Below are 23,818 nucleotides of genomic sequence, written 5' to 3' on the forward strand. Positions count from 1 at the left end.
TCTTTAGTTCGCGTTTTCCAGTGGTATGCGCGCTGCTATCGCGCTGCTGTGCATTCGCGTCAATTCGCATTGTAAATAAACAGTTTGCCAGGAGCAGGTAATGTACGGGATCGAAGTAACAAAATGTGAAAAGAGCGTGTAAACTCGTCAACAATGGAAAACGATCGATTAGCGATCGTTAATGTTGCGAACGAAGGGAAAGAACTAACTATCGCAATTAATAATGGACAAACAATCGAGGATCTTTGTATTAAGGTAAACGAATTTGTGAGGCTATATATTTTTTCTGCTGGTATCCTATCATCGTAAAGTTAAATGAAATATCTTCATTTAGACAGTTTGAAAGTCAATAAAATGAAATGAATTACTCGATAACAATTTAGCATTCAAATTCGATAAAGTTTCACTTACAATTCATTTAAAATGTAATATTGTAGTTTTAGCTTCCTTTATATTTCGGTACAAGATTTATTCGAATCGAATTTACACTTAATTACGAGTCATATTTAAGTTCGCTGTAATTAATATCGAACCTAAGCATAATATACGGATAACCTAACTACCTCTCAAAAGTTTGAGTATGTGCATTGTTCGGAATATTTTTAACATGTCCACTGCTAAACTTCTATATGTTACGAGCGCTAAGATAGGCTTTCAGTACTTTGTGTGCAGCAAGCTTTAATGATATTTAGTTCTAATAGAATTCATTCCGTTCTTAACACTTCCAAAACTACATTTAATATAAATGTAATGCAAATAAATAATTGTTCCAGGTCTGTAAATCTTTAGGAATAGGTCCAGTGGCTAGACACCTTTTCGCTCTTAGAAATCACTGTACAAAACTATGGTATCCGGTAGCACATCGTTTAGAAGCCAAAGACAAGAACAAGTTCGACTTCAGAATGAGATTCAAGCCTTCGAGCTTGCGTAGATTAAAACAAATCGATGCAAATGCCTACGATTATTATTTTCAACAAGCACGTTCTGACGTTATGGATAATAAAGTACCAGATATTGTTTACGAAAGACATAAACAGGAACTAATTGGCCTTGGTGTTAGTGATATGTATAGGTATGCGCATACTGTTTCATTTAATAATGTATTCACCTACGTTCTTATTTAAATTTAATAGTTACGTGTTATTCGGTCGTGCCACGTTAACAACACGATACTTTCAATGTTATTACACTGTTCATTCCTCGCAGTGGCCACTCATTCTTGAGAAAGTCTCGTTTGCGCAATATTTAAATCTCTTTGGAATTTTAAGTTTCATTTTACCCATTTGTCTCTTCATTTCTATTCAGTATTAGTTTCGTGTTCACCTAATACTAACTTGTCTTCATTTGACCACAGAGTAATGCTGGAGAAAAGAGTACCTATAAAAACGGTGGAATCAGAGTACAGGAAGTATATTCCTAAAGAATGTATAAAGCGTCACGCTTTCTTCATCAAGAAACCGATTCACAATGCTCTTCGCAAAATATCCGGATACGATGCAAACTACGTTAAAGAACAATACTTGAAGCAATTCGAATGTATGGCACCAAACTATCCGTACGAAGAATATGAAGCCTTGATGGATAGAGGTCTTCAAAATCCTCCGGCGAAAGTGTCTTTGAGGGTCAACGTAGACGAAGTGAAATATTGCGAAGCAGTTGCAACTTCGTGGTCTACGTTATGCGCAATTGAGGATTTATGTTTTGTTTCTATAAGGTTTAAAAGTTAATTAATAAGAATAAGAGGCTTGAAGACGCTTGAAATTATTATTCCGATTTACATCGGGGTCGTTGATTTTTACATTCTCTTCGCACTGAGATATTCTTACTTCAATTAATGCTGCACATAAATTTTAATACAGCTAACGAGACACAAATATTTAAGGCTACTTTTTTTAAAAAATCACTGGCTAATCTGGGATTTGTTGATACTTATTGCCTTCTATGTTTTAAATTTAATCCAAGAGAAAAAACGCTCTTATTCAACGTATATTACTTTCTGTTCAAGTATATACAACTCTTATTTGAAATATTTTTTATAAATACACTAACGGTGATGTATGATAAATCAAGATAATAGTTTCAAGTTCGTTACCTTATACATATAAAGAAAGGATTATATTTAATATCAGAAGATATCAAATTGTCATATTTCATAGAAACGATATTTCTATTTCTTCCTTATTTTAATGCTCATTATTTAACAGCCATAACTTTCTATTAATAATTTTCATTGCTTTTTAGACAAGACAACACAGTGGAAATATCAAGGAAAAATGGTATACCGTCATATTTGAAATTTGCAAAGAATGCACTTTTAATGTCTTTTGTTTCGGCATTAGATGGTTATTATCGTCTAGCAGTTAAATGGACATTTAATTTATGCGGTGAGATTGTTACCCCTACTCTGAAAAGGCTGCACAAATTAAAATGTCATGGTCCAGTTGGGTAGGATTTCATTTATTTAAATTAATATAGCTGTGACTAGTGATGGAACCAAGATTAATATGCATTCACAAATATCAATCAATTCAATACCTAAGATTTACTTTGTTAGAATCGAGCAATATCCATAAAATGAAGTGTTCAATCTCATGTAGGTACCCAACACTTGATATTATTTATCGAGTTTCGAAACCCGTCACGAGTACATAGATTACTTACAAAAGATATATTAGTACTCAAAATTCAGTAATTAACTGATAACGATATTTAACGATTTCTTCGAGCTGGATCATCTGAAATCAAAAAGTGAAGAAGATTCTGTTAATATATGAGTTTATCTGGTACTTGAACGAAGGATTTTTAAAAAAAATCGTTTTAGCCGGCTGTTTAACGCAAAATCACGATTTTTCGACGTCTGAATTGTTCGCTTTTTCTTAATTAAAAATAGAATTTTCATCAAAAACAAAAATTCTTCGACCTCTTAAGTAAATCCTATATCGAATGGGTTAAGAAATATTTAAATTAGATTTGTATATATCTCATCAGGTTTTCAATATTACTTGCATTACATACTTGGTTCCATCACTAGCTGTGACATACTATTATCATTGCTGTAGTTAATTGTTAAGTACACTGTAATATCATAGATTATAAATACGATAAATTATACTAATGTCATTACTGTGAATACTGTTTAAAGCTTTTGTATTTCAGTTCCATTTTTAGAAAAGACTGTCAATGTTTCGTCAGCATTGTAGAATCGAGTTTCTGTTAAGATCAGCGCATCCTTAATTCTAATGAAATTAATTTCAATACTGGCAACATTCGAATACCTCAAACAGTATTCATCGCTTGAATCTTAGTTGTAACATAGTCCGAAATCGTGTTCAGCGATATTGTTGTATAAAATTTTACGAAATCAAGGAATGTACAAATATTACAAAAAGAAATTCTATTTCAGACAAGAATTCGCATATGCAAAGCTGCAGCAAAAACGAGCTAATAAACCTGGGTCTTATTTAATTAGAGAAAGCGAAACAGAGTATAATGTATATTATTTGGATGCATGTAATAAGGATGGGAAATTATTTTCGAAAAGAATAGAAGAGAAAGTTTCAGCAAATGATTTTGTCATTGCTGGTGTCCTTGGTCGATTTGGTTCATTGGCACAATGTGTTTCTTCTTTCCAAGATTCTGAAGGACACCCATACCTTACAGAATGCTTACCACCTTCCGAATATGGTAAGTCAAATATAATAAATATCTATTTTTGAGAAACTACTGTAATTTATTTCTTCAATTAAAATTGTATTTTTAATGCACTTCTTACTTTTACAAATTTACTTTTCCTTGAAAGCACATAATTCGTGCAAATAGAGCTGGACGAGAAAAAAAGTTCGATCTTTTATAAGCAATGCAATGGCTTCAATTGATCTTTAAAATTTGCAATATATTTTTCACTACGAAAATAATAACTTTCTTTATCGGGAAGCTGTATTTTGTGTTGCATGAAACCAGAGTTGAGCATTATTAAAATAAAATTGCGAAACCCTTATTCGCTGCTTCGTATAAGTTTTCGTTATTCTCGAAAAACAACATTTTATTCGAAATTTTTATTCGAAGATTATCCTATTATTTGAATATTGCTTTAACTTAATTTTAATTTTATTTCACTTAATAGAAATGAAAGCAAATTTAATAATGTGGTAATTGTAAATGTCAGATATAGAAATAAGAGTCAAATTCTTCTCTTCTTCTTTTCATACTTATTTAGACAAATCATCACTATTACTCTGTGCTCCTGAGAGCGCGGTCAGCGAAGTCGCAGCCGACGAAGAGATCGTCGCCTCAGTTTTAGAAGCTGGACCGCGCTGTGTACCTCAAAATCAACTTGAAATTTATAAACCGTTCTTAAGATCTGCCGAAAACGAGCATTATTCGCCAACAACGCTTCATAGAGGAATTTGGAGATTGACTAAAGGGAAGAAATTAGAAGTTGCCCTTAAAATTTTGAAACAAGAGGAAGAAACAAACTACACGAAAGAATTCCTGGAACTTGCAGGGAAATGGTCCCAATTGCGTTCTGGGACGCTTGTAAGGTAAATTACATTTTCAACGCAGTTTAAAGTTAAATATGCAAATAAAATTGTATTCATTGCATTAGATTGTCATACCAGTGTTAGTTAAAATTAAATGAAATACGTGAATATTGACAATTTAACACGATTCGCCAGATTATACGGGCTGACAGTAACACCATCGATCGGAATGATCCTGGAACTGGTACGACATGGTTCTCTTGACGAATACTTGCGAAGCTCTTCTTCTCAGACTATTAAAACTGTAGATATGGTAGAAGCAACAGCTTGTCTAGCTACCGCTCTTTGGCATCTAGAAGAAAATGGTGTAGTCCATGGTAACATTAGGTGCAACAAACTTCTAGTACACGCGCACACTAACAATAGCTTCGTAGTGAAACTTGCTGATCCAGGACTATTTGTATATAAGGAGACAGATATCCATTGGTTACCTCCAGAAACCTACGGCGATCCAGAATTGGCTAAACACAGTTTTCAAGCAGATGTATGGGCTGTTGGAACAACGATTTGGCAAATCTTTGCTAGGTGAAATTTTCTAAAACTTACTTTAATTTGTACATTTAAATGCCACAAAGTAGAATTATGTAAAATAGATTTTCTTAATGCCTATCGCAATGCCCAGCATTAACATTATCATTTCATTTTAGAGGAAAGACGTGGCTGGAATTTCCAAATGCAGCTATCATGAAAAAGTACTATGCGTCTGGAAAACGTTTACCTAGTCCAAACGGCTGCCCCACAGAGGTTTACAGATTAATGCTCGAATGCTGGGGAGATTCGAGCGGTTCTAGGAAACAACCCCAAGCAATTATGAGAGATATAAATCAGATTCTGTATCAAGTATACAATTCTCGTCGAAGTCATGCTTACTCAACGGCTTTCCCGAAACTATTCAGTTCTGAGCAGAAGAAGCTCGAGGAGGATAATTCTGATAACACCGACAGCAGATCAATAAATAGCGATTCAAGATCTAGTAGTCTTCTTACGGACAGTACGAGTCTCCCGTGGAACGACACTGACGATAGTAAGACGAAATTATGTATTAATTGTTTTAATATTCGTGTCACTGGTATATCGATGGAAATTATTATCGCACTTGTAGAAATGAAATTGTATATACCTGCTTACAAACTTTTAAGTTTAACATATTAAATTTTTTCTTAAATTCTAACGTGATCTTTACTTTTAACTTCAACTTACTTCAATTCCACAAGAGTATAGTTTCAATTTTAGGTATGCAAGGCTTGATAAGTACAGAAGATCTCTCTGCATATTTAGGTTGGTTATCCAGTGCGAGAAGAGATTCAGATGGTTGTCCGATCTCTCAAAATAATATTTCTAATATAAATCATATTGAGCATTCCGCTCAAGCTCTTCGAATAGGACATCCTGGTAATTTGGGCGAGGTAATGAAATAAATACAGTTTATGGGTTAGAGAAGTTCCAATCGAATTAAAGTGAATAGATCCTGTATTTTATGGGAAGCAATTTGACTGTTTTTAGGAAATGAATTATGTTAATTACCAATAATGTATTTTTGAAATGACGATCATTTGCGGACATATGATAGTAAGAGTATGTAATATTAATGTCGAAATAGGTACTAGGAAGGGGCGAAGGAGGAGCGGAAGATTGTGATTCTGGAGGAAGCGGAAATGGTTCTTTAGGACAGATGCGTGGCATCTATGAATTGGACATTGATTGTAATGTAATTCTACAAGGTAGAATTGGTCAAGGTTTCTACGGTGAAGTCTATAGAGGTACTCTCGAAAGGGAAAACGGCAAGGATACTGAACAACAACAAGTTGCTATAAAAAAATTGAAAACCAGAGCACTTGAAGCAGATCTACGAGACTTTGAAAGAGAAATTTCTATAATGAAGGTAGTTAATTGTTAATATTATGTTATTTAGCTTAAGGGGACTAGGCAGTCAGATCGCTCGAAAATCAAGTATTTTTTGCAAATTAATTACAAGGAGATGAATACAAATTGTGACTAGTACTTTTGAATGAGAAAAACAACTTAAAAATGAGAAAACAACGTTATCGCGAATTAATTTTGTCAAGTAGATCTTAAGATATTATGGTAACCATTTAGAAAAACATGGTTTTGAGAAAAACGCGTTTAAAGTTTTCGCGTCGCCGCGTCGTTCAAACCCCTATAACTTTTTTAATTTCAAAAGTTCAGATCTAGGGCTTTGCACATACATTTTTTAAACAACATTCTTTAAGAAAATGTAAATAAATCGATTATTTTACCGTCTAAGGTAGAATACCCCCTTAATGATATAAGCTTGGTGGTTATTTATTTATTTAATATCAATTAATATCCTTGCAGACTTTAAAGCATCCAAATGTAGTAGAGATTCTTGGAGTGATATCGGATCCCGAAGTTTGTTTAGTAATGGAATATGTAAAACATGGTTCATTACAAAGTTATCTGGCGATACACAAGCAAGAATTAACATGCAAAAGATTGTTGGGTTTCGCCTTGGATATCGCAACAGGGATGGATTATTTGGGTAGCATGAGCATTGTCCACAGAGATCTTGCTGCGCGAAATATTTTAGTCGAGGACGAAAATAAAGTTAAGATCAGTGATTTCGGGCTGGCTCAAGTCACTGGAAAGAATGATTATTATATTTTACAGACAGATCGTGGCCTTCCTATTAAATGGTAAGTGTTACAAATATTGCCGAATATTTAAGTTTACTTGAAAACTTCATTCAGCAAATTTAGGACACAACGTACATACGAAATTAAAATTATAGCGAACACGTGAAACTGATTCATTACTTTTACTTAGTGTTTTAATTATTATTTCGGTGATTTTCTCAGGTACGCTCCAGAAAGTATTAGGGATGGAAAGTTCTCTACTCGGTCGGATGTCTGGTCGTTCGGTGTAACAATGTACGAAACATTTGGCTTCGGGGAGGAACCTCGCCTACCTGGCGTTGATTCAGGTACAGAACGCCTGCAGAGCGATCAGGAGAAAGGAAGTACCGAATTATTAGCTGCGTTAGAAAGGGGCACCCGTCTTCCTTGTCCTTCTACTTGCCCGCAAGCTATTTATGTAAAGATTATGTATCCCTGTTGGCAATTACAAAGCCACCAGAGGCCAGATTTTGCCACTCTTTGCAAAGATATTAGAGATCTCCTTGCTCAATCTTAAAAATGTAAAAGATAGTTAGATAGAACATAAAGAATATTAAATAAAATTCAAGTCGCACTTAATCGAATATACGTTAAACTATAGGGCGGTTTTAGTAATTTTTAATTCCCTTAACTTATTCGATTACGATACAATCATCAGTTTATAAGATACAGATTTATAAAAATGAAATACCAAATACGAAAATATAATCACAATTGTTAGACGATGACAAAGGTTTAACGGTTTTTAATTAAAGTGCGATTGTTTGATCTTAGTTTAAATTCTCGTTAAAATAATCCGAAGAAGATACGGAGTTTATTTATTAAAGAAAATACTATGTACATTTGACGATTTTAGGGTAATAAAAATTCGTTACATATACATGTTTTTAAGGCAGAATAATTAAATAATTATGAAATATCACTAAACGGTAAAGTTTTTATTAACGATGAAACGGAAAGCTACTGTTTATGTATCTCTTATCTTTTATTACAGTTTTTAAATCAAACATTCGTCAAGTAGATCGAACTTGAGTTTCAAATTTGTCAGACATGAATTTTAGATAAAATTTCTTTCGTTTAATACTATAATCAAGTTTCTGAAGTGGAGTTTCTCCCCTTAAAAACGATAGTATTAATTTCTTTATTTTTCGTAAACAAAATATTCAATTACGGTGTAGTAGGTTAATTTATAAATTATTTTGCGAGATTGCGATTTACAAAACTGAAGAATCGAGAAAACTTTACAAAAGTAGTCGCGGTGGTACGTAAATATACACTTAACGCGGTAAATATTGTAACTTTCACGGTGTTGGCATGTAACAATAATTACAATTTTTACTTAACATTTGTACAGTAATGAAATTTATATGATTTGCTTCATACAAGTGCAAGGATGAATTACTATTGGAGAAGAAAGTTACCGATATATCTTTTCATAATTTTGACTCGCCTATTTAGCCGGCACGCATTGTTAAAATTTTATTGTTAATTGAATTTTGCGTCGGTACGCTTGTGTGGTATGTATTTTCGTATATACCGCATTGTATAAATTATGTATATGATAATTATTAGCTGCACGTGCGTGTGTACATGTGTGTATAATGTACGTCTTGTAAACTGAATGTACAATATGTTCCACCCAGGGAACATAATATTTTTTTCATAATCCTGTTAACAGTTTTATAATATAACATGCTTGTAAATATTTTCTGTAGTAATTCAAGATCATTGTAATTTGACTTCGTTATTAAAATTGTTTTGCGTAGGCAGGTATGTACCTATGTAATTCCTTCTAAAATTCAAGATTATTAAATGTAAATAAACAAAATCATGAAATAACGTGTTAACACTTTACCGCCAGATGTGATTTTAACGATGATTTTATTTGCGACGAAGCAGTTCCTACATAAAAAAATTTATTTGAAAAAATAATTACAAATTTTTTATCATTGAAACGGTTGTTAAGTGTTTTGGACACGCGTGGGTGATTATACAAATAGTGTACTATAATAATTCAGCAATAACAAACTATATTTAACAAACAACAATACTATAACAAGCCCGGATTACAGGGCTGGAGGGGGGGGGCAGCAGCCCCGGGCCCCATTTTCCAGGCAGACCCCGTTCTAAGCGATTAGCTCTGTCTTCATTGGAAATGTTATATCAAATAAATTGTTGTTGTGTTAATAAATAAAATACTATCTATATTGTTTTTTATTTCTGTATTAGCCGTCAGCCGGTCCGCGAAATATTTCTCCTATTTTCGATAGTCTGCAGGTGTAGAAAGGTTGAAGAACGCTAAGCTACTGTCGTTCAGTGATGTATTACACACTTCCGTGGAATAAGGAATGAAATAAGACATATCTAATTTTTCATTTTATTTTCATGATCAGGAAACGCTTATATGTACATAAAATTATGCATTAGGATTAGCATTCGGTCCACGTCGACGGCCGTAAGTCTGGACAACATTAACGAACCTTCGGTTGTACTGAATCCGCCTCTTAGCACGGCCGGTCTTCTTTTTACTCTTTTCCTGTTTTTCAACCTGCACAACGAATCAAAGGCTTTGAATTAAATTTAAAGAAAAATTGGCGGGAGCATTAACTCTTTTAGCTGGCGATGAAGAATTGGTACCGCCGTTTCCAGCCTGGCAGGCCTTTATTCCCTATCTAGCTGGGAAAATATTCTCTAGCTTATCTTCTACAAGCCTAAGTACTGTCAGTTGTGCCACAAAAAATGAATCACATCAAGACTGATGAAATTTACATTTGCTTGATAGTGGTCTAAAACAGTGATGCGCAACCCACGAACCGCATTTGGCACTCCAGCCATTGGTCTGCGGCTCGCAATTGTTTCTATCGTAAATCTATGTCAGAAATAACAAATTCACCCCATAAATTAAAATTCTTTTGATTCGTATATTTAAGTATTTGTAGCAACCTTTATATTTAACATTGCGGTCCGCGTAGAGTATTAGGTTTCCACTTTGGAAAGGTATAAAGGTTGCCCACCACTGCTATAGAATGTCTCTATATCAAACGAGTGGATTAATTATTTCTCTGCTGCCAGGGAAGGAAAAAACGTCATTACCAGGGAAAGAGTTAGTACAGCAAAAAGATAATAAACTAGACTGTTAATTGAATAATAGACTAATTTAAGATATTGTTACTTGTGATTTAGATAGTATAAGTATCTTTAAAAATGTTCTGAAGTAGCACTCTAAGTATTAAAACATGTAGAATGTTTGAGTTTCACCAATTTTTCAAAACTTTTCGAAGAATCGTTAGTAACATTGCTGCATAGTATTTGGAATTTAGAATTTTTTTTAAATAAAATTTACATATTGCGCTAGATGTTTACTTGTAATGAACTATTAGAAACTATAACTTTAATTACCTTTGGAGTTTGGGCCTTTACTTTTCCAGCACGAGCCAAAGACCCGTGCACTTTACCTGAACAATTAAAACAATGTAATTAGTACTGTTACTTTTCGTTAGCCGTTTGCATAAAAGATGAAGTAGGCGAAATGTAATACAACCCTTTCTTATAAATAAGATTAAAAATAATCTCTTCAAGGATAAAAATGCTTACCACCAGGAAGTGGAACTGTTAATTCCAGTTGGTTCGATGCAAGGTCTCCAACTAGTGTCTCATTTTCCAACAGAAGTCCAAAACAGTATAAATTGAAGTCTGCATTTGCGGCAGCCTCTAGCTGCACAATTCTCTTCTACAAACAAATTAGAGAACAGTTAGATTTTATCTTACATATTATAAAACGATTTTAAAAACTTTTACCTATTGTCACTTATCAGCATTAAAGATTTTTGTAATTAACACGAATTTTATAGATAAATTTTCTCATATCTTTAGCAGTAATCAGGGGAACTGGAACAGAATCTATTTCAAAAGTAGAATCAAGAACACAGATATCGTATCTGAGAAAAAATAATAGACTGCGTTCAATTGTAATGTTCAACTTCAGATACTGATCTGATACACTACAACATAATTATTGCTTTGCGGCTAGAACGTTTGTCATTTATCTGCTTTGTCTTTTCAGCGAATAAGTTTCATTTAATGTAATAGAATTTGTTAACGAATATTGCGAATGGTGGTCAATAAAAGTATATTTGATCCCCAGCTCATAAATTCGTTGTTTAATATTGCGTCATTGCTCCTCCCACAGCCAGAAAGTATTGACTGTAGGTTATCAATTTGACGCAATTATTACATAATTTGAAATATATTACAAAATATTGTGTTGAAAATCATAATAATTAATTATAAAATAACACTCAAAATTTGCAGATATTTTTAAATATTATGGATTTTAAATAGTCAGACTCCATACACGGGGGTCTGTTTTGGCTGAAAAACCGTTTACCCGTGATGTATTCTACCCAGCACCCCTATGTATTTTTCCAGCGGACATTTTTACATCATGCTACGTACTTGTCAGATTCAAATTCAGTTTCGAAGTGTCCCTGATTGAATGAAAACGAATATCATTGCTCAACATCTACTCGTATAACATAATCTCCTATAAACTGCACTTATCACATTCTTTATGTTTATATCTAAAACCTTTCATTTGCAAAAAAATGCAGTTTACTCTTTATTTTGTAGAAGTTAATATAATCTGTGAATAAGTAAATATAACTAGCACCTTTATACAAGTGACGCAACCACCTGTTGGCTGCAGTCACGCATGTTGAGCCTATGTTTAAATACGTGAAAAAAATTTAAAAAAAGTGGAATAGAAAACAAATTCTTCGAAATCACTTATTTCTAAAATGTCTTACAAAATTATAACAAACCCAGATGATATGAGACAGAGTAATGACAGCTTTGGCGTACCTTTATATCTCCGATACTCTCATTCTCATGCGAGTCGACAATAGTCGTACTCTCCCCTCTGATGTGCAGCTGCATGTTTGCTCTAAACATAAAAGAAGGTAGTTAATCATTTTGAAACAGTATGTTAATACTTATAACATTTTTACTTAAACTATGACCTTTAAATAGAGATTTTGCAAATAAATTTTTTTTTGGTTTAACATCGTTTTCTAAAAAATTCGGTTAAATTTCTAGGACGCACCTACATACGTGTGCCTTAAGCATCAATTTCAATGGAAGTAAAAATTAACAGACAGAAAATGTATACTGAACAAAAATTTTAAATAAAACACAGAGAAATATGGAAAATATCGACAAAGAAGTTAATCACACGAAAGATGGACGATTAACATTGACACGTGTTTACGCGAAACCATTTAATGCTCTACGATAACTATTTCCTTAATAAAGGCAATTTTAATGACGCGAGACATTATTCTGTAGTATTTTTCACCAAGTAGTCATTATATATGACTGTTTACTAGGTAAAAACTTGGAAAACAAGGAGACACGCACCTACCAGTAACGCGACAGCGGTGAAAAGAACGTTCGACCTGAAGTTGTTCAGAATTACGATCTCTTATCGATAGTGCATTAACAAAACGATTAATCGATTCGATCGCCAATTGCTGGCAACGATTAATCGATTTTAACAACACGTGTGTAATAATTCTCGCTAGATTTTTGGATAATTTCAGATATTTCTTTCAAACATATTGCGAGGAAAGGAGTCAAAAGAAATGAGGTTATAGACAGACTCGGTTTCATATTTTTTTTTAAATATAAACTACTCTCCCTATCGTCAATAGTTTTTTATTATTATGTCCCACTCTTTCAGGAATATGCATAACTATAAAATTTAAGAAACCAAATTACATGGTTTTAATAGAAGCCAAAAGCTGGATAAATTGGTTATCCAATCAGATTACAATTTTTATTTCATAATATCGTTGCGCACGTTCATGCGCATATATGCCGGTATCATATGCTGTGATGGTGTGAGATGTATTCGGGAATCGGCGGGCTTAAGCTACGCTGATGGAGGGAGAAACACCTACAGGAGCGGTGGTAAGCGCGGAACTGACGCCACCGTCTAGCCAAGGCAAGTGACGCCACGCTTTCGATTCCCATCGTGGCGTTAATTGGTTATTCCCTCTCCGCGAAATAGTTTGATCATTCCTGTATTTTCCGCCGTTCACTGTCCTCCAATCGTGGCGTCTCACGCACACATACCACCGCTCCTGTAGGTATTTCCCCCTCCCTCCATCAGCGTAGCTTAAGCACGCCGATCCCTGGCTGTATCATATGTATGCACGCATATACATACGCAATACGCACCATACCGTAGTCGTCCTAGCCTAATCTTAAATTAAAATTTGACTAAGACCTATCTAAACAGAAGTGAAGAGTATAAATGTTTCTTTGTTACAGTTAAGAAGAATATTTTTATCTTATTAGTAGCATAAGTCATAGGTTCCATGGCATTTCCACTAAATGATCAGGTTTATACAAAATCCTTTACACCTAGAGAATACCAAGTAAGGATTTTCTGAATCAACTGAAAGCTTTTACAAGAATATGTTTCTTTCGTAATATACTAAAAATCGTTCTTGTTGCAGGTTGATTTATTTTACGCCGCTAGAGAGAAGAACATAATCGTTTGCCTAGGAAAGAATTACGAGCAAACCTTTATTGTTATAAAATTAATTCAAGAATTTGCTACCACTAATAGAAGGTAACATTTATTTTATTTATTTATTCAATAAGCAGGGTATTAAACGAAGTCTACAGAAAGGCTGAAGACTTTAATAAAATAGGTGTTGCGATTAAACATAGATGAAATCAATTTACTTCTTTTAATGACTTTGTTGTTCGCCGCTACATTCTCTAAATATTTCATTCAATTAATTCAGATTACTAAGCGCAGGAGGGAAGCGGTGTTTATACATATTGACAGACGTGGAAAAATGTACAATAAAAGCAACTTACATACAGCAATTGACAGACTTAAAAGTACTATTATGCGACACTTGCTCGCCTGCAGAGTTTGTACAAAAACTTGAAGTCTCTCATGTAAGTAATGTTGATAATGTTGTTTGTGCGGAATTCCTTATCGTCCGTCTAAATTCACCTCTCGTCGTTGAACATTCTGTTTCAGGTATTAGTCACGACTTCCGAGACATGTACACAATTATTAGCGGACAAAAAGATTCTGCCGGATCAGATAAATCTAGTCATAGTTGACGAGTGCCATAAATCCGTAGACGATAGCAAATTGAAATTTATTTTGCAAATCTTTTTATCATGCGCTGATGTTCCTAGAATTATCGGGCTAGCCGTACCGTTGTTCAATTTGACCCAAGAACCTGGGAGATTGGGATTAGAGATACAGAGAGTCGAAGCAGCGTTTAAGTGCGAAGTCGAAACGGCCAGTGATATATTATCTATATTACGGTAAGCTTAACATCTCGGCGTATAATAGCTTTATGTAATGATAATAATTCTCTGCTTAAACAGCTACAGCCCTAAACCTAAAGAGTACGTAGTGGAATATTCTAAATGCGACAAAGGAGAGCTGCACACGACTATTGAAAATTATATATTACACGCTATTGAATTCCTAAGTGATCATCGGCATGATCCGACGGAAATTTACACAGAAGAATTCTTAGAGGATATCCAGAAAATACCAGATCCCACAGAGAAACCTTTCGAGATGATGCAGGACTTGTTACATATATTAGAAACTCTTGGACCATGGTGCGCGGATCGTGCTGCGCTCGCCCTTCTAATTTTAACGGAGAAATTGAAAATAAAAACACCGTACGAAAGGCATTATTTATTGCTGAGCATGGTGGCGTCTGTTTTCATGAAAATACGCGCTTTATGTGATAGTACGTTTGAAGTTTTGTCGGAAAAAGAGAGGATATATAAATATACTACGCCAAAGGTTCACAGATTATTACAAGTTTTGAAAACTTACACTCCGTATTATACTAAGATTACCAGTACATCTAATAACGAAGTAAATAATGAGAATAATTCTAAACATGTGCCTGTAAATAATGAAAAGAGTTCTGTTAAGGACAATTCCGTGCAAACTAGAAAGCCTGAATCTAATTGGAGAAGTGGCGAAGAGAATTATAGGAAGCCATCGAAATCTCAACGGCACGTACGCGGTGTTACAGACCCCGATTTACTGTGTGGGGTGATTTTTGTAGATACGTCGTTTGTAGCAAAGGTTTTGTTTTACTTATTAAACGAAACATCTTCGCATGACGAGGATTTACATTTTTTATCGCCTCTTTATACGATTGAAAGAAGCACGGACGATATTGGGTATTCGAGGGATGTAGAAATGCAGCACAGGAAGCAGGAAGAGGTTTTAAAAAGATTCAGAATACACGAATGTAATTTGTTGATTTCAACGTCAATTCTGGAAGAAGGTTCGTTGGAATTTCGTTTTATTGTGACTTTCCTAAAAATATCTGCTAATATTTCGTTTCTGTTAGGCATTGATATTCCGAAATGCAATTTCGTAATGAGATACGACTTCCCAAAAACTTACCAATCTTATGTTCAATGCAAGAGTCGAGCGAGAGCTGTGGATGCTTTACATATACTATTAATATCTCAAGAAACGATAAAGGAATGTGTGAGGCAACTGGCACAGTACCATTATATAGAAAAGGTATCGAATTATGATGTTTGATTGCTTCTTAACACTTCGACAGTCACTGCCAGAAATATATTCTTTTAACTACTATGTCGTTCAGTGGCGCAACCAGGATTTAATCTTGGGGAGCTGAGTTGAATGGATAAGAATATTTTTAATGCAAATTCAATAAATTTCATTAGTTGCTTAGAAAAATTTATTTAAGGGGGTATTCTAGTCTAGACACTCGTGTTTGAAGGTGATATGTGGAAATTAATTCTGGAAATCCTATCGCACCTAAAGGGCAGGGGTTTCGCACACATATTTAGTAGTGTTTGAACTATCAATACAAATTTTTGGAATGTATTATATTGAAATTTGTACAAGTTACACGCTGAAGCGCAGGTCAAATTAACTACTGAAACTGCGGTTATTTTCCGATTTTGTGTTATAACTCGCGAACTGTAAGAGATAGAAAAAAGTTTCAAGGCAAAAGTTATTTCTTTTAATTAGATCTATAATTTGGTAAAAAAATATTTTAGAGTTCAGGAGTTATAACACATAATTGGAGAATAACCAGATTTTCAGGGGTCAATTCCACCCCCTTACAGTAAATTTAAGCAGCCATTTAATGTAGTTTATTATCTGTGTTTATCCCAATCGAAAATTTTAATGGAAGAGCATCGATCTATTTTGTAGACCTTGTTAAGAAAATGTTCTAACAACGAGCCCACCGAAGAGGAAGAAAACGAGGCGGACGCGTATACTGGTATGATACCGCATTACAAACCACTCGATGGAGATGATTCACCGAAAGTTACTTTCAATTCTGCTATATCACTAGTAAACAGGTAATGTTGAGAAAACATGGGGAAAGAATATTTCTGATATCATACCCCTGAAATTTGTAAAATTATGTCAGCTTATTATAAAATTTGACTTGAACAGATATTGTGCAAAATTACCTAGTGACACATTCACGAGATTAACACCAGAATGGTCCATTAAAGGAGTGAATGTAGACAATATGCCTATGTATATATGTTCTTTACGACTTCCTATAAATTCTCCAGTAAAATATGTTGTATCGGTAAATGATTTCTTATACATAATAATTTAGGAGTCCCCTGTTACCTTACTAAAGTGCGCTCACTTGAAATTTTATTCCAGTCGTACCCTATGCCTAACAGAGCCATGGCGAGGCGGATGGCTGCTTTGCAATTATGCATTGATTTACATAGAAAGAATGAGATAGATGATAATTTACTGCCTATTGGGAAAGAGAACTTTAAAGCTAAGCCAGAAGACGCAGAAGTGCCTGCCCTACCGGACGAAAGTAAAGTAGACTTTTCTGAAGCTCGGCCTGGAACGACTAAACGTAGACAATATTATTATAAAAAGGTTTCACTGTTAATAATTAATCTGCCTTCTCGAATTCACCTGGTGTCTTTCAATATTTCGTTATCGAAATGATGTTTTTTCAGACTGCTGAAGCGTTAACGGACTGTAGGCCAATAGTTGGAGTCCCTTCTTACTTATATCACATTAACATGGTTCTGAGTTGTCCGTTACCCGAAGAACAGAATACCAGGGGTCGTCGTATTTACCCCCCTGAAGAATCAGCTATAGGTTTTGGTATAATAACATTGAAAGAAATTCCTAAGGTAATAAACGAGACACAGAAAACATTCGCACGGGGCCAGCCACACGGGTGCAAGGCATCCGAGTCCCGGGCTTTACGGGGGCCCCAGAAAAAGGAGAAACGAAGAAAAGAGAAAATAAAGAAGAAATAAATGAGAACCAAATTTTTCTTATTTGATTAAAATTAAGAAAAAAACATATATTTAAATATATTAATGTTTATTTCGTTTATTTTTTTATCTTATTTTCTTTATTATTGTTATTATTATCCTTTTTTGTGATTTCGTTCCGCGAAAAAATGTTATACCTTTCTACCGTTGGGAAATTGTTTGGGGCCCCGAAATATATCTTGCACCCAGGCCCCTTTATACGGAAGGCCGGCCCTGCATTCCCAATATAATAATATATATTAATTACACATATGCGGCACGCGCATACGAGAATTAATATTTACCTCTTTGTTTCAGTTGTGCCCATTTCCCATTTACACCAGATCCGGCGAAGTTCACGTGAAATTGAAACTGAGTAAACAAACTGTGGTTTTAAATGAAGTACAAATAGAGAAGATAGCCACCTTCCTTAATTATACTTTTACGAATGTCTTAAGATTACAACAGTATTTAATGCTCTTTGATCCCAACGCTTCAGAGAATTCGTATATGATTGTGCCCGTAAAATTAGGTGAATATCTCTCCGGAATCACTAGTACTGTTGTTTCAGTTACGTTTGATTTAATACAATCAATTTGTACCTTCACAGATGAACAATCTGGTGTCACTGTAGATTGGCACTTCTTGGAGTGTATATACGAAAATCGAAATGCGGTGCGAACTAAAGTTCCGGAAGAGGACAGGCGGAATTTCAAGTTCGATGCATCAAAATATCACGACGCCGTGATTATGCCTTGGTATAGGAGTCAAGATCAGCCTCAGGTACTTCAGTAAACTTTTCATTAAGGAGACTAGGCAGCCGGTTTTCGCGAGAAAAGACTGTTAAAGAAGAAATAAGTAAAGCTTATTTGTAAAATAATGAAAGTAAATCCAGATGTATCCTTTTACCCAATGTTTATTACTACCATACAGATTGAAAAATAATTGGTATGATATATATATGTGCTTTGAAAATGCCGCTGCAGACTGGTAAATATTTTAACGTTTTGCAGTGGTTTTGCCTTAATATCGGTCTTAAAATGTGACGTAATCCGATTTCAGACGTGTAATTCTTGTTTGTCGGATACATAGTTTCCAGTGGAACCTATAAAAACAAACGATTGGTGGCCGAAAAACGGCGATTTTTCCGAGAAAAATTCGTTCTTGTTTGTGCGCTACTAAAAACCGGTGACTTTAATTTTTTTTATAATAATCTCGAATTTTTATGGACTATATCAGAGGTTCCGCGTGGAATGGCACATGTTTTGTACATCCTGTAATTCATTCAAGTCGATCTGAACCTCCGTTCATTCGCAAATACGGTAAAACTAAGAGAAAAAATGAAAAATAATTCTGGGCAAAGGCGATGCTATAAGTTACCGCTTGACCTTTTTAGCTGCCAAATTAACAATTTTGCGAATTTTAATATAAACTAAACGGCATTTTATTCAGAAAAGATAGTACTTTCAGAAAATGCAATAAAAATCGGTTTTTCGACTGCCTAGTCCCCTTAAGGGGTAACGTCACGATGATAGGCCAGGAATGGTAGAAAAACTGCGGAGGTGATTTTAAAGAAATTTATGAACTCTATTAAAAGTTTAACATAAGGTTCATGAATTTCTTTAAAATCACCTCCAAAGTTATCTTATCATTTTTAGCTTATCATCATAGCATTACCCCTTAATAAGTAAAGAAATATAATTTTAATCGTAATGTGTCCTTTTTCGTTTTAGTACTTTTATGTTGCTGAGATTTGTACAAATTTGAATCCGAAGTCTTCTTTCCCTGGTGACGATTATAGTACCTTTGAAGAATATTATCTTAAGAAATACGGTATACAAATACAAAATTTAGATCAGCCGTTGCTAGATGTGGATCACACGTCGGCTAGGTTGAACTTCTTGACACCTAGGTAAATGTGAGAAATGTAATACGCGCAATTATATTACTCTAGTCGTATGTTTATTAGACTCTTTATTTTAGATACGTTAATCGAAAAGGCGTCGCGTTGCCTACAAGTAGCGAAGAAACGAAACGCGCGAAACGGGAGAATTTAGAGCAAAAGCAAATTCTTGTTGCTGAATTGTGCGCGATTCATCCTTTCCCGGCTTCCTTGTGGAGACAAGCAGTTTGTTTACCTTGTATCTTATATAGAATCAATGCCTTACTACTTGCTAATCAAATACGATGTCAAGTGACGCAAATGATTAATTTAGGACAGCAAAGTTTAGATTCCAGTACGTATAGAATAAAAGACTTGCATCGGTAATGGGTGTTTAAATCGAAACTAATAGAAGAATATTTTAGATTTCGAATGGCCTGCATTAGACTTCGGATGGAGTTTAGCGGAGGTATTGAAGAAATCCAAGGAATTTGAAAAAGCTAAATTAGCCAAAAATGAAACGACCCAAATAGTTTCTTCGAATAACGTGGCCGACAATAAATGCCAGAACGTATCTGAAAATGGGACAGATAATGCGGATGTATCTAGTAAAGAGAACATAAGCGACAAGAGTGGCAAACCTCAGTCGGACGACGCTGATGCAACAGAAACAGAGACGCAGGCATCGAATGATGAGAATGAACTGGAAATTGGTACTTGGTCGAACGACATGGCGATGAATTCTATGGATTTTAAACCGAACGATTTGAACGTAACTGTTCTGCCAAATGATTATAACTGGAATGATATCCGATACGGTTCTCCCGCGTGCGAGTCAGATTTTGATGGCTACGAGTCGGATGACATTTACAGTGATGGATTCGCTGACACTTCTGACGAAAGTGACGATGATAATAGGGGACTGCGGATTTCCTACATGGGTGAGAATGTTGCGGAAGCTGTGGAGGATGAAAAGCAAATCTCCAAGCAGGAGATTAATAAGAAGATCTTGGATCTCTTGGAAACCGAAAAGAATTCTGATGACATTTTGTGGTCGTATACGGAGGAGAGCGAAGAATCTTTAATTGCAAAGCACAAACAAGTTCATTACGAATATACCAAAATAAGAGAGCTTGAAATACTAGAGAATGGATTTTTTATATCCTGTGATAGTGAGATCGCAATTAAAAGAAAAAATTCGTTTAGTTCACAATCTGAAGGGAGTGTGCCAGATTATAAGCATAAAGCTCGTGTAGAAACAGTTGTTGCTAGATTCACTACGGAAATATTAAATAATTGCGATAGCTCGCAATTGATAAAAAAAGATTCTAACAAGTCGGAGTGTACATATCAGTTGGACAGTAATCTTTTTAGTTTTGATTTTCAACCCGAATTAAATGATCATCCAGGGCCAAGTCCCAGTTTAATTTTGCAAGCTTTAACAATGTCTAACGCAAACGATGGGATTAATTTAGAACGTTTAGAAACTATTGGAGACTCTTTCTTAAAGTATGCGATAACTACTTACTTATATTGTACATACGACAATATTCACGAAGGCAAACTCAGTCACTTAAGATCGAAACAGGTACCGGAAGTTTCAAAATATTATATCTGCTTACTTTCACACCAGTCATCTATTATTTCTTAATTATACTAAAATTTTTTAGGTCAGTAATTTAAATTTATATAGACTGGGAAGACAAAAGATGTTAGGCGAGAGCATGATAGCGACAAAGTTCGAACCACACGACAACTGGTTACCTCCTTGCTACTATGTTCCGAAAGAACTCGAGCAAGCTTTAATTGAGTCTGGCATACCTTCTTCTCTTTGGAACCAAGCTGACATTCCAACACTGCAAGCTGTAAATCCCACTGAAATAACGCAACTTGTTCGAGAAACAGAACAAAAGCTGGGCATCATGAAGAGCGAACTTGATCGTAATGAAACTCCACTTTCAAACAATTTAGACAACTTGCGTTGCTTTATACCTTACAATTTAATTACTCAACATAGCATTCCTGATAAAAGTATCGCAGATTGCGTGGAAGCATTAATCGGGGCATACTTAATTGCTTGTGGCCCTAGAGGCGCGTTACTTTTTATGGCCTGGCTAGGGATTCATGTATTGCCTACGGAAGGAGTTTGTGTTGTACAAGAGACAGAACCAGCAGAAAGAGTTCCTGGTAGTACGCCGTACGTAAAAGGAGCGAACGAACAGGGCCAGACAACTTGGACGCAGGTGAATTTTACCATCGATTAGTAATCACAAATGTGAGATTGAACGTCGAAGGATGTTTTAAGAAATCTCTGTTATTATAGCTTCGTTATGGGAAATTGGAAGAGCCGCAAAATCCTTTGCTTCGATACATTCCTGATCCAGAAGGGGAATTGAAAACGATGCTCGATGGATATGATGATTTAGAAAAAAGTATAGGATACAAGTTTTATGACATCAGCTATCTGTTACAAGCATTCACTCATGCATCGTACCAACCTAATAGATTGACGGATTGTTATCAACGTTTAGAATTCCTCGGAGATGCCGTTCTAGGTAAGGAATAATCCGAATTAATTCCGTTTAATTATGTCTGTATCTTAACTCGGCGGGAGGCGCAACTGGGTAAAATTTACTACAGAGGCGCTAGTTGCGAAAATATGAAGACTGTTTGAGTTTTCGTTACAATTTTTTAAAGAACTTTAATTAAGATTTTAAGATATCATAATTTTTGTTTGATTCTTAAAACACTGTACTTTAATATAAAAATTACAGAGTTAAAGAAATATATTCTGAAACCTTGGTTTTTTACGTTTCGATTTTCTAGATTATTTAATAACAAGGCACTTGTACGAAGATGCCAGACAACATTCACCAGGTGCTTTAACAGATTTGCGATCAGCTTTAGTTAATAATACTATATTCGCTTCCCTAGCTGTTAGATGTGGGTTTCATAAATATTTTCGACACCTTTCTCCCGGCTTAAGTGTCGTCATAAATCGTTTTGTTAGAATTCAAGAGGAAAATGGGCATTCCATTAGCGAAGAGGTAAAGAATTTATCTAAAAGTGCTTTTATTGTAGTCACAATTGAAGGACCGGGTGCAATAAGAGGACCAGCGCTCAAAAATGCGAAGAAGTATTTGCCTAAACGCTCAGAAATTTGTATTCAATTATTACTATTCGAGATAAAAATTATGAACAGAAAATGTTTCTTCATCGAAAGTCAATATTTCTTTAATCATAAACCGCGATAACTTGAGTAAATACTAACGAATCGTTATGAGACTTAAAACATAACTTCAGAAAACTCTAGCGAAGCCGTAAAGTGTATGCACAAAACCCTTATGTTAAAAACTGTAATAATATTTAATTAAAAATGTAATACTGGGTAGAATCCATGTTTTTCGGCATTCACTAGAGTTTTCTGAAGTTACGTTTTGAGTCTTATAATATTTACGTTAAGTCGTTAATATTTACTCAATTTATCGCAATTTATGTTTAAAGAAATATTGACTTTGGACGAAGAAAAAATTATTTCGAAATAGTAATGATTGCTTAAAAAACCTGGAAATAGAAAAAATGTGTGTCGCGACAACACCATATTTTTTAAAATCTAGTTTAACAACATTTAATTTTCCAATCTTTCTTAGCGTTTGGACTATACTTTCCCGCATTTTCAAGCGCTAGTCCCCTTATTGCACCCGGTCCTTCAATTCATGTAGTACGTTTCACTACTGTCCATATTTCTTTAGTATTACTTAATCGGCGAAGAAGAGTGCGAAGAAGCTGAGGATGTAGAGGTGCCGAAAGCATTAGGAGATGTTTTTGAATCGTTAGCTGGTGCAATTTATTTGGACAGTAGCATGTCCTTGGACGCAGTATGGGGCGTTTATTATGCCATCATGAAAAATGAAATTGGTAATTACATGTTTCGCTTTTATTTCCATATATAATTCACGGAAAAATACATATGCAATCTTTCGCGAATTTCAGAACAATTCAGCACCAATGTTCCTAAATCGCCAGTTCGTGAATTATTGGAACTAGAACCTGAAACAGCAAAATTCGGGAAACCAGAGAAACTGGCCGATGGGCGTAGAGTTAGGGTTACAGTGGATGTGTTTGGTAAGGGTTCTTTCAAAGGGATTGGAAGAAATTATAGAATCGCAAAATGCACCGCGGCGAAGTGTGCCCTTAAGAAGTTGAAGAAGATGCAAAGTTATCCGAGAGAAAAGCTATGACAACATGTACATCCTTAAAATAAAATAAGAATACATGAAATAAAGTAAAATTTTCAAATACTGTTGGAATATAATATTTCTACGTTAAGTTATGTTCACGAACGTATTTACGAATTTGTGATGTGAAAATTTTCATGTATTCTAATTTTACGTAAC

The 23,818-nt window shown here is 34.8% G+C and overlaps 3 protein-coding genes across 10 annotated transcripts; 2 read left to right on the top strand and 1 right to left on the bottom strand.

Annotated features, from left to right (window-relative positions):
- The first annotated feature begins 40 nt into the window (after positions 1–40).
- Positions 41–9,034, top strand: Hop (tyrosine-protein kinase hopscotch). 3 transcript variants are annotated; one of them, XM_076809605.1, is made up of 12 exons: positions 41–255; positions 774–1,072; positions 1,355–1,714; positions 2,242–2,445; positions 3,404–3,684; positions 4,217–4,541; positions 4,677–5,066; positions 5,189–5,565; positions 5,763–5,947; positions 6,142–6,423; positions 6,879–7,216; positions 7,379–9,034. In XM_076809605.1, the coding sequence occupies exons 1-12, from the start codon at positions 154–156 to the stop codon at positions 7,710–7,712; spliced, it is 3,477 nt and encodes a 1,158-aa protein (XP_076665720.1). In that variant the 5' UTR covers positions 41–153; the 3' UTR covers positions 7,713–9,034. The 3 variants fall into 3 exon arrangements, with proteins under 3 accessions (XP_076665720.1, XP_076665721.1, XP_076665722.1); XM_076809606.1 differs by having other exon boundaries at positions 42–255; positions 5,775–5,947; XM_076809607.1 differs by having other exon boundaries at positions 42–255; positions 5,820–5,947.
- A 521-nt stretch (positions 9,035–9,555) lies between these two features.
- Positions 9,556–12,686, bottom strand: Rps30 (ribosomal protein S30). 3 transcript variants are annotated; one of them, XM_076809930.1, is made up of 5 exons: positions 12,611–12,686; positions 12,056–12,137; positions 10,790–10,925; positions 10,595–10,650; positions 9,556–9,743 (listed from the first exon to the last, which is right to left on the bottom strand). In XM_076809930.1, the coding sequence occupies exons 2-5, from the start codon at positions 12,128–12,130 to the stop codon at positions 9,612–9,614; spliced, it is 399 nt and encodes a 132-aa protein (XP_076666045.1). In that variant the 5' UTR covers positions 12,131–12,137; positions 12,611–12,686; the 3' UTR covers positions 9,556–9,611. The 3 variants fall into 3 exon arrangements, with proteins under 3 accessions (XP_076666045.1, XP_076666046.1, XP_076666044.1); XM_076809931.1 differs by having other exon boundaries at positions 12,615–12,639; XM_076809929.1 differs by lacking the exon at positions 12,611–12,686 and adding an exon at positions 12,297–12,334.
- A 741-nt stretch (positions 12,687–13,427) lies between these two features.
- Dcr-1 (Endoribonuclease Dcr-1) lies at positions 13,428–23,722 on the top strand. 4 transcript variants are annotated; one of them, XM_076811390.1, is made up of 20 exons: positions 13,428–13,632; positions 13,714–13,829; positions 14,008–14,167; positions 14,253–14,548; positions 14,612–15,540; positions 15,607–15,785; positions 16,449–16,600; positions 16,698–16,839; positions 16,920–17,150; positions 17,234–17,413; positions 17,858–18,071; positions 18,150–18,322; positions 19,273–19,451; positions 19,523–19,776; positions 19,847–21,009; positions 21,092–21,664; positions 21,745–21,976; positions 22,248–22,468; positions 23,174–23,339; positions 23,415–23,722. In XM_076811390.1, the coding sequence occupies exons 1-20, from the start codon at positions 13,573–13,575 to the stop codon at positions 23,660–23,662; spliced, it is 5,868 nt and encodes a 1,955-aa protein (XP_076667505.1). In that variant the 5' UTR covers positions 13,428–13,572; the 3' UTR covers positions 23,663–23,722. The 4 variants fall into 4 exon arrangements, with proteins under 4 accessions (XP_076667505.1, XP_076667504.1, XP_076667506.1 ...); XM_076811389.1 differs by having other exon boundaries at positions 17,858–18,322; XM_076811391.1 differs by lacking the exons at positions 21,745–21,976; positions 22,248–22,468; positions 23,174–23,339; positions 23,415–23,722 and having other exon boundaries at positions 17,858–18,322; positions 21,092–21,362; positions 21,439–21,625.
- Positions 23,723–23,818: the final 96 nt, after the last annotated feature.

Source organism: Andrena cerasifolii, chromosome 4 (genome assembly GCF_050908995.1).
Source record: "Andrena cerasifolii isolate SP2316 chromosome 4, iyAndCera1_principal, whole genome shotgun sequence".
In the NCBI taxonomy this organism is placed as follows: domain Eukaryota; kingdom Metazoa; phylum Arthropoda; class Insecta; order Hymenoptera; family Andrenidae; genus Andrena; species Andrena cerasifolii.

Coding starts and splice junctions, on each gene's coding strand:
- Hop (XM_076809605.1), top strand. CDS start 154: ATGGAAAACGATCGATTAGCGATCGTTAATGTTGCGAACGAAGGGAAA. Junction 3,685..4,216: donor CTTACCACCTTCCGAATATG/GTAAGTCAAATA, acceptor ATACTTATTTAG/ACAAATCATCACTATTACTC. Junction 7,217..7,378: donor CGTGGCCTTCCTATTAAATG/GTAAGTGTTACA, acceptor TGATTTTCTCAG/GTACGCTCCAGAAAGTATTA.
- Dcr-1 (XM_076811389.1), top strand. CDS start 13,573: ATGGCATTTCCACTAAATGATCAGGTTTATACAAAATCCTTTACACCT. Junction 21,010..21,091: donor GTCACTTAAGATCGAAACAG/GTACCGGAAGTT, acceptor AAAATTTTTTAG/GTCAGTAATTTAAATTTATA. Junction 21,977..22,247: donor CCTCGGAGATGCCGTTCTAG/GTAAGGAATAAT, acceptor TCGATTTTCTAG/ATTATTTAATAACAAGGCAC.
- Rps30 (XM_076809929.1), bottom strand. CDS start 12,319: ATGCTTAAGGCACACGTATGTAG. Junction 12,138..12,296: donor CTTAAGGCACACGTATGTAG/GTGCGTCCTAGA, acceptor TTTTATGTTTAG/AGCAAACATGCAGCTGCACA. Junction 9,744..10,594: donor TAAAGGCCCAAACTCCAAAG/GTAATTAAAGTT, acceptor TTCGTTGTGCAG/GTTGAAAAACAGGAAAAGAG.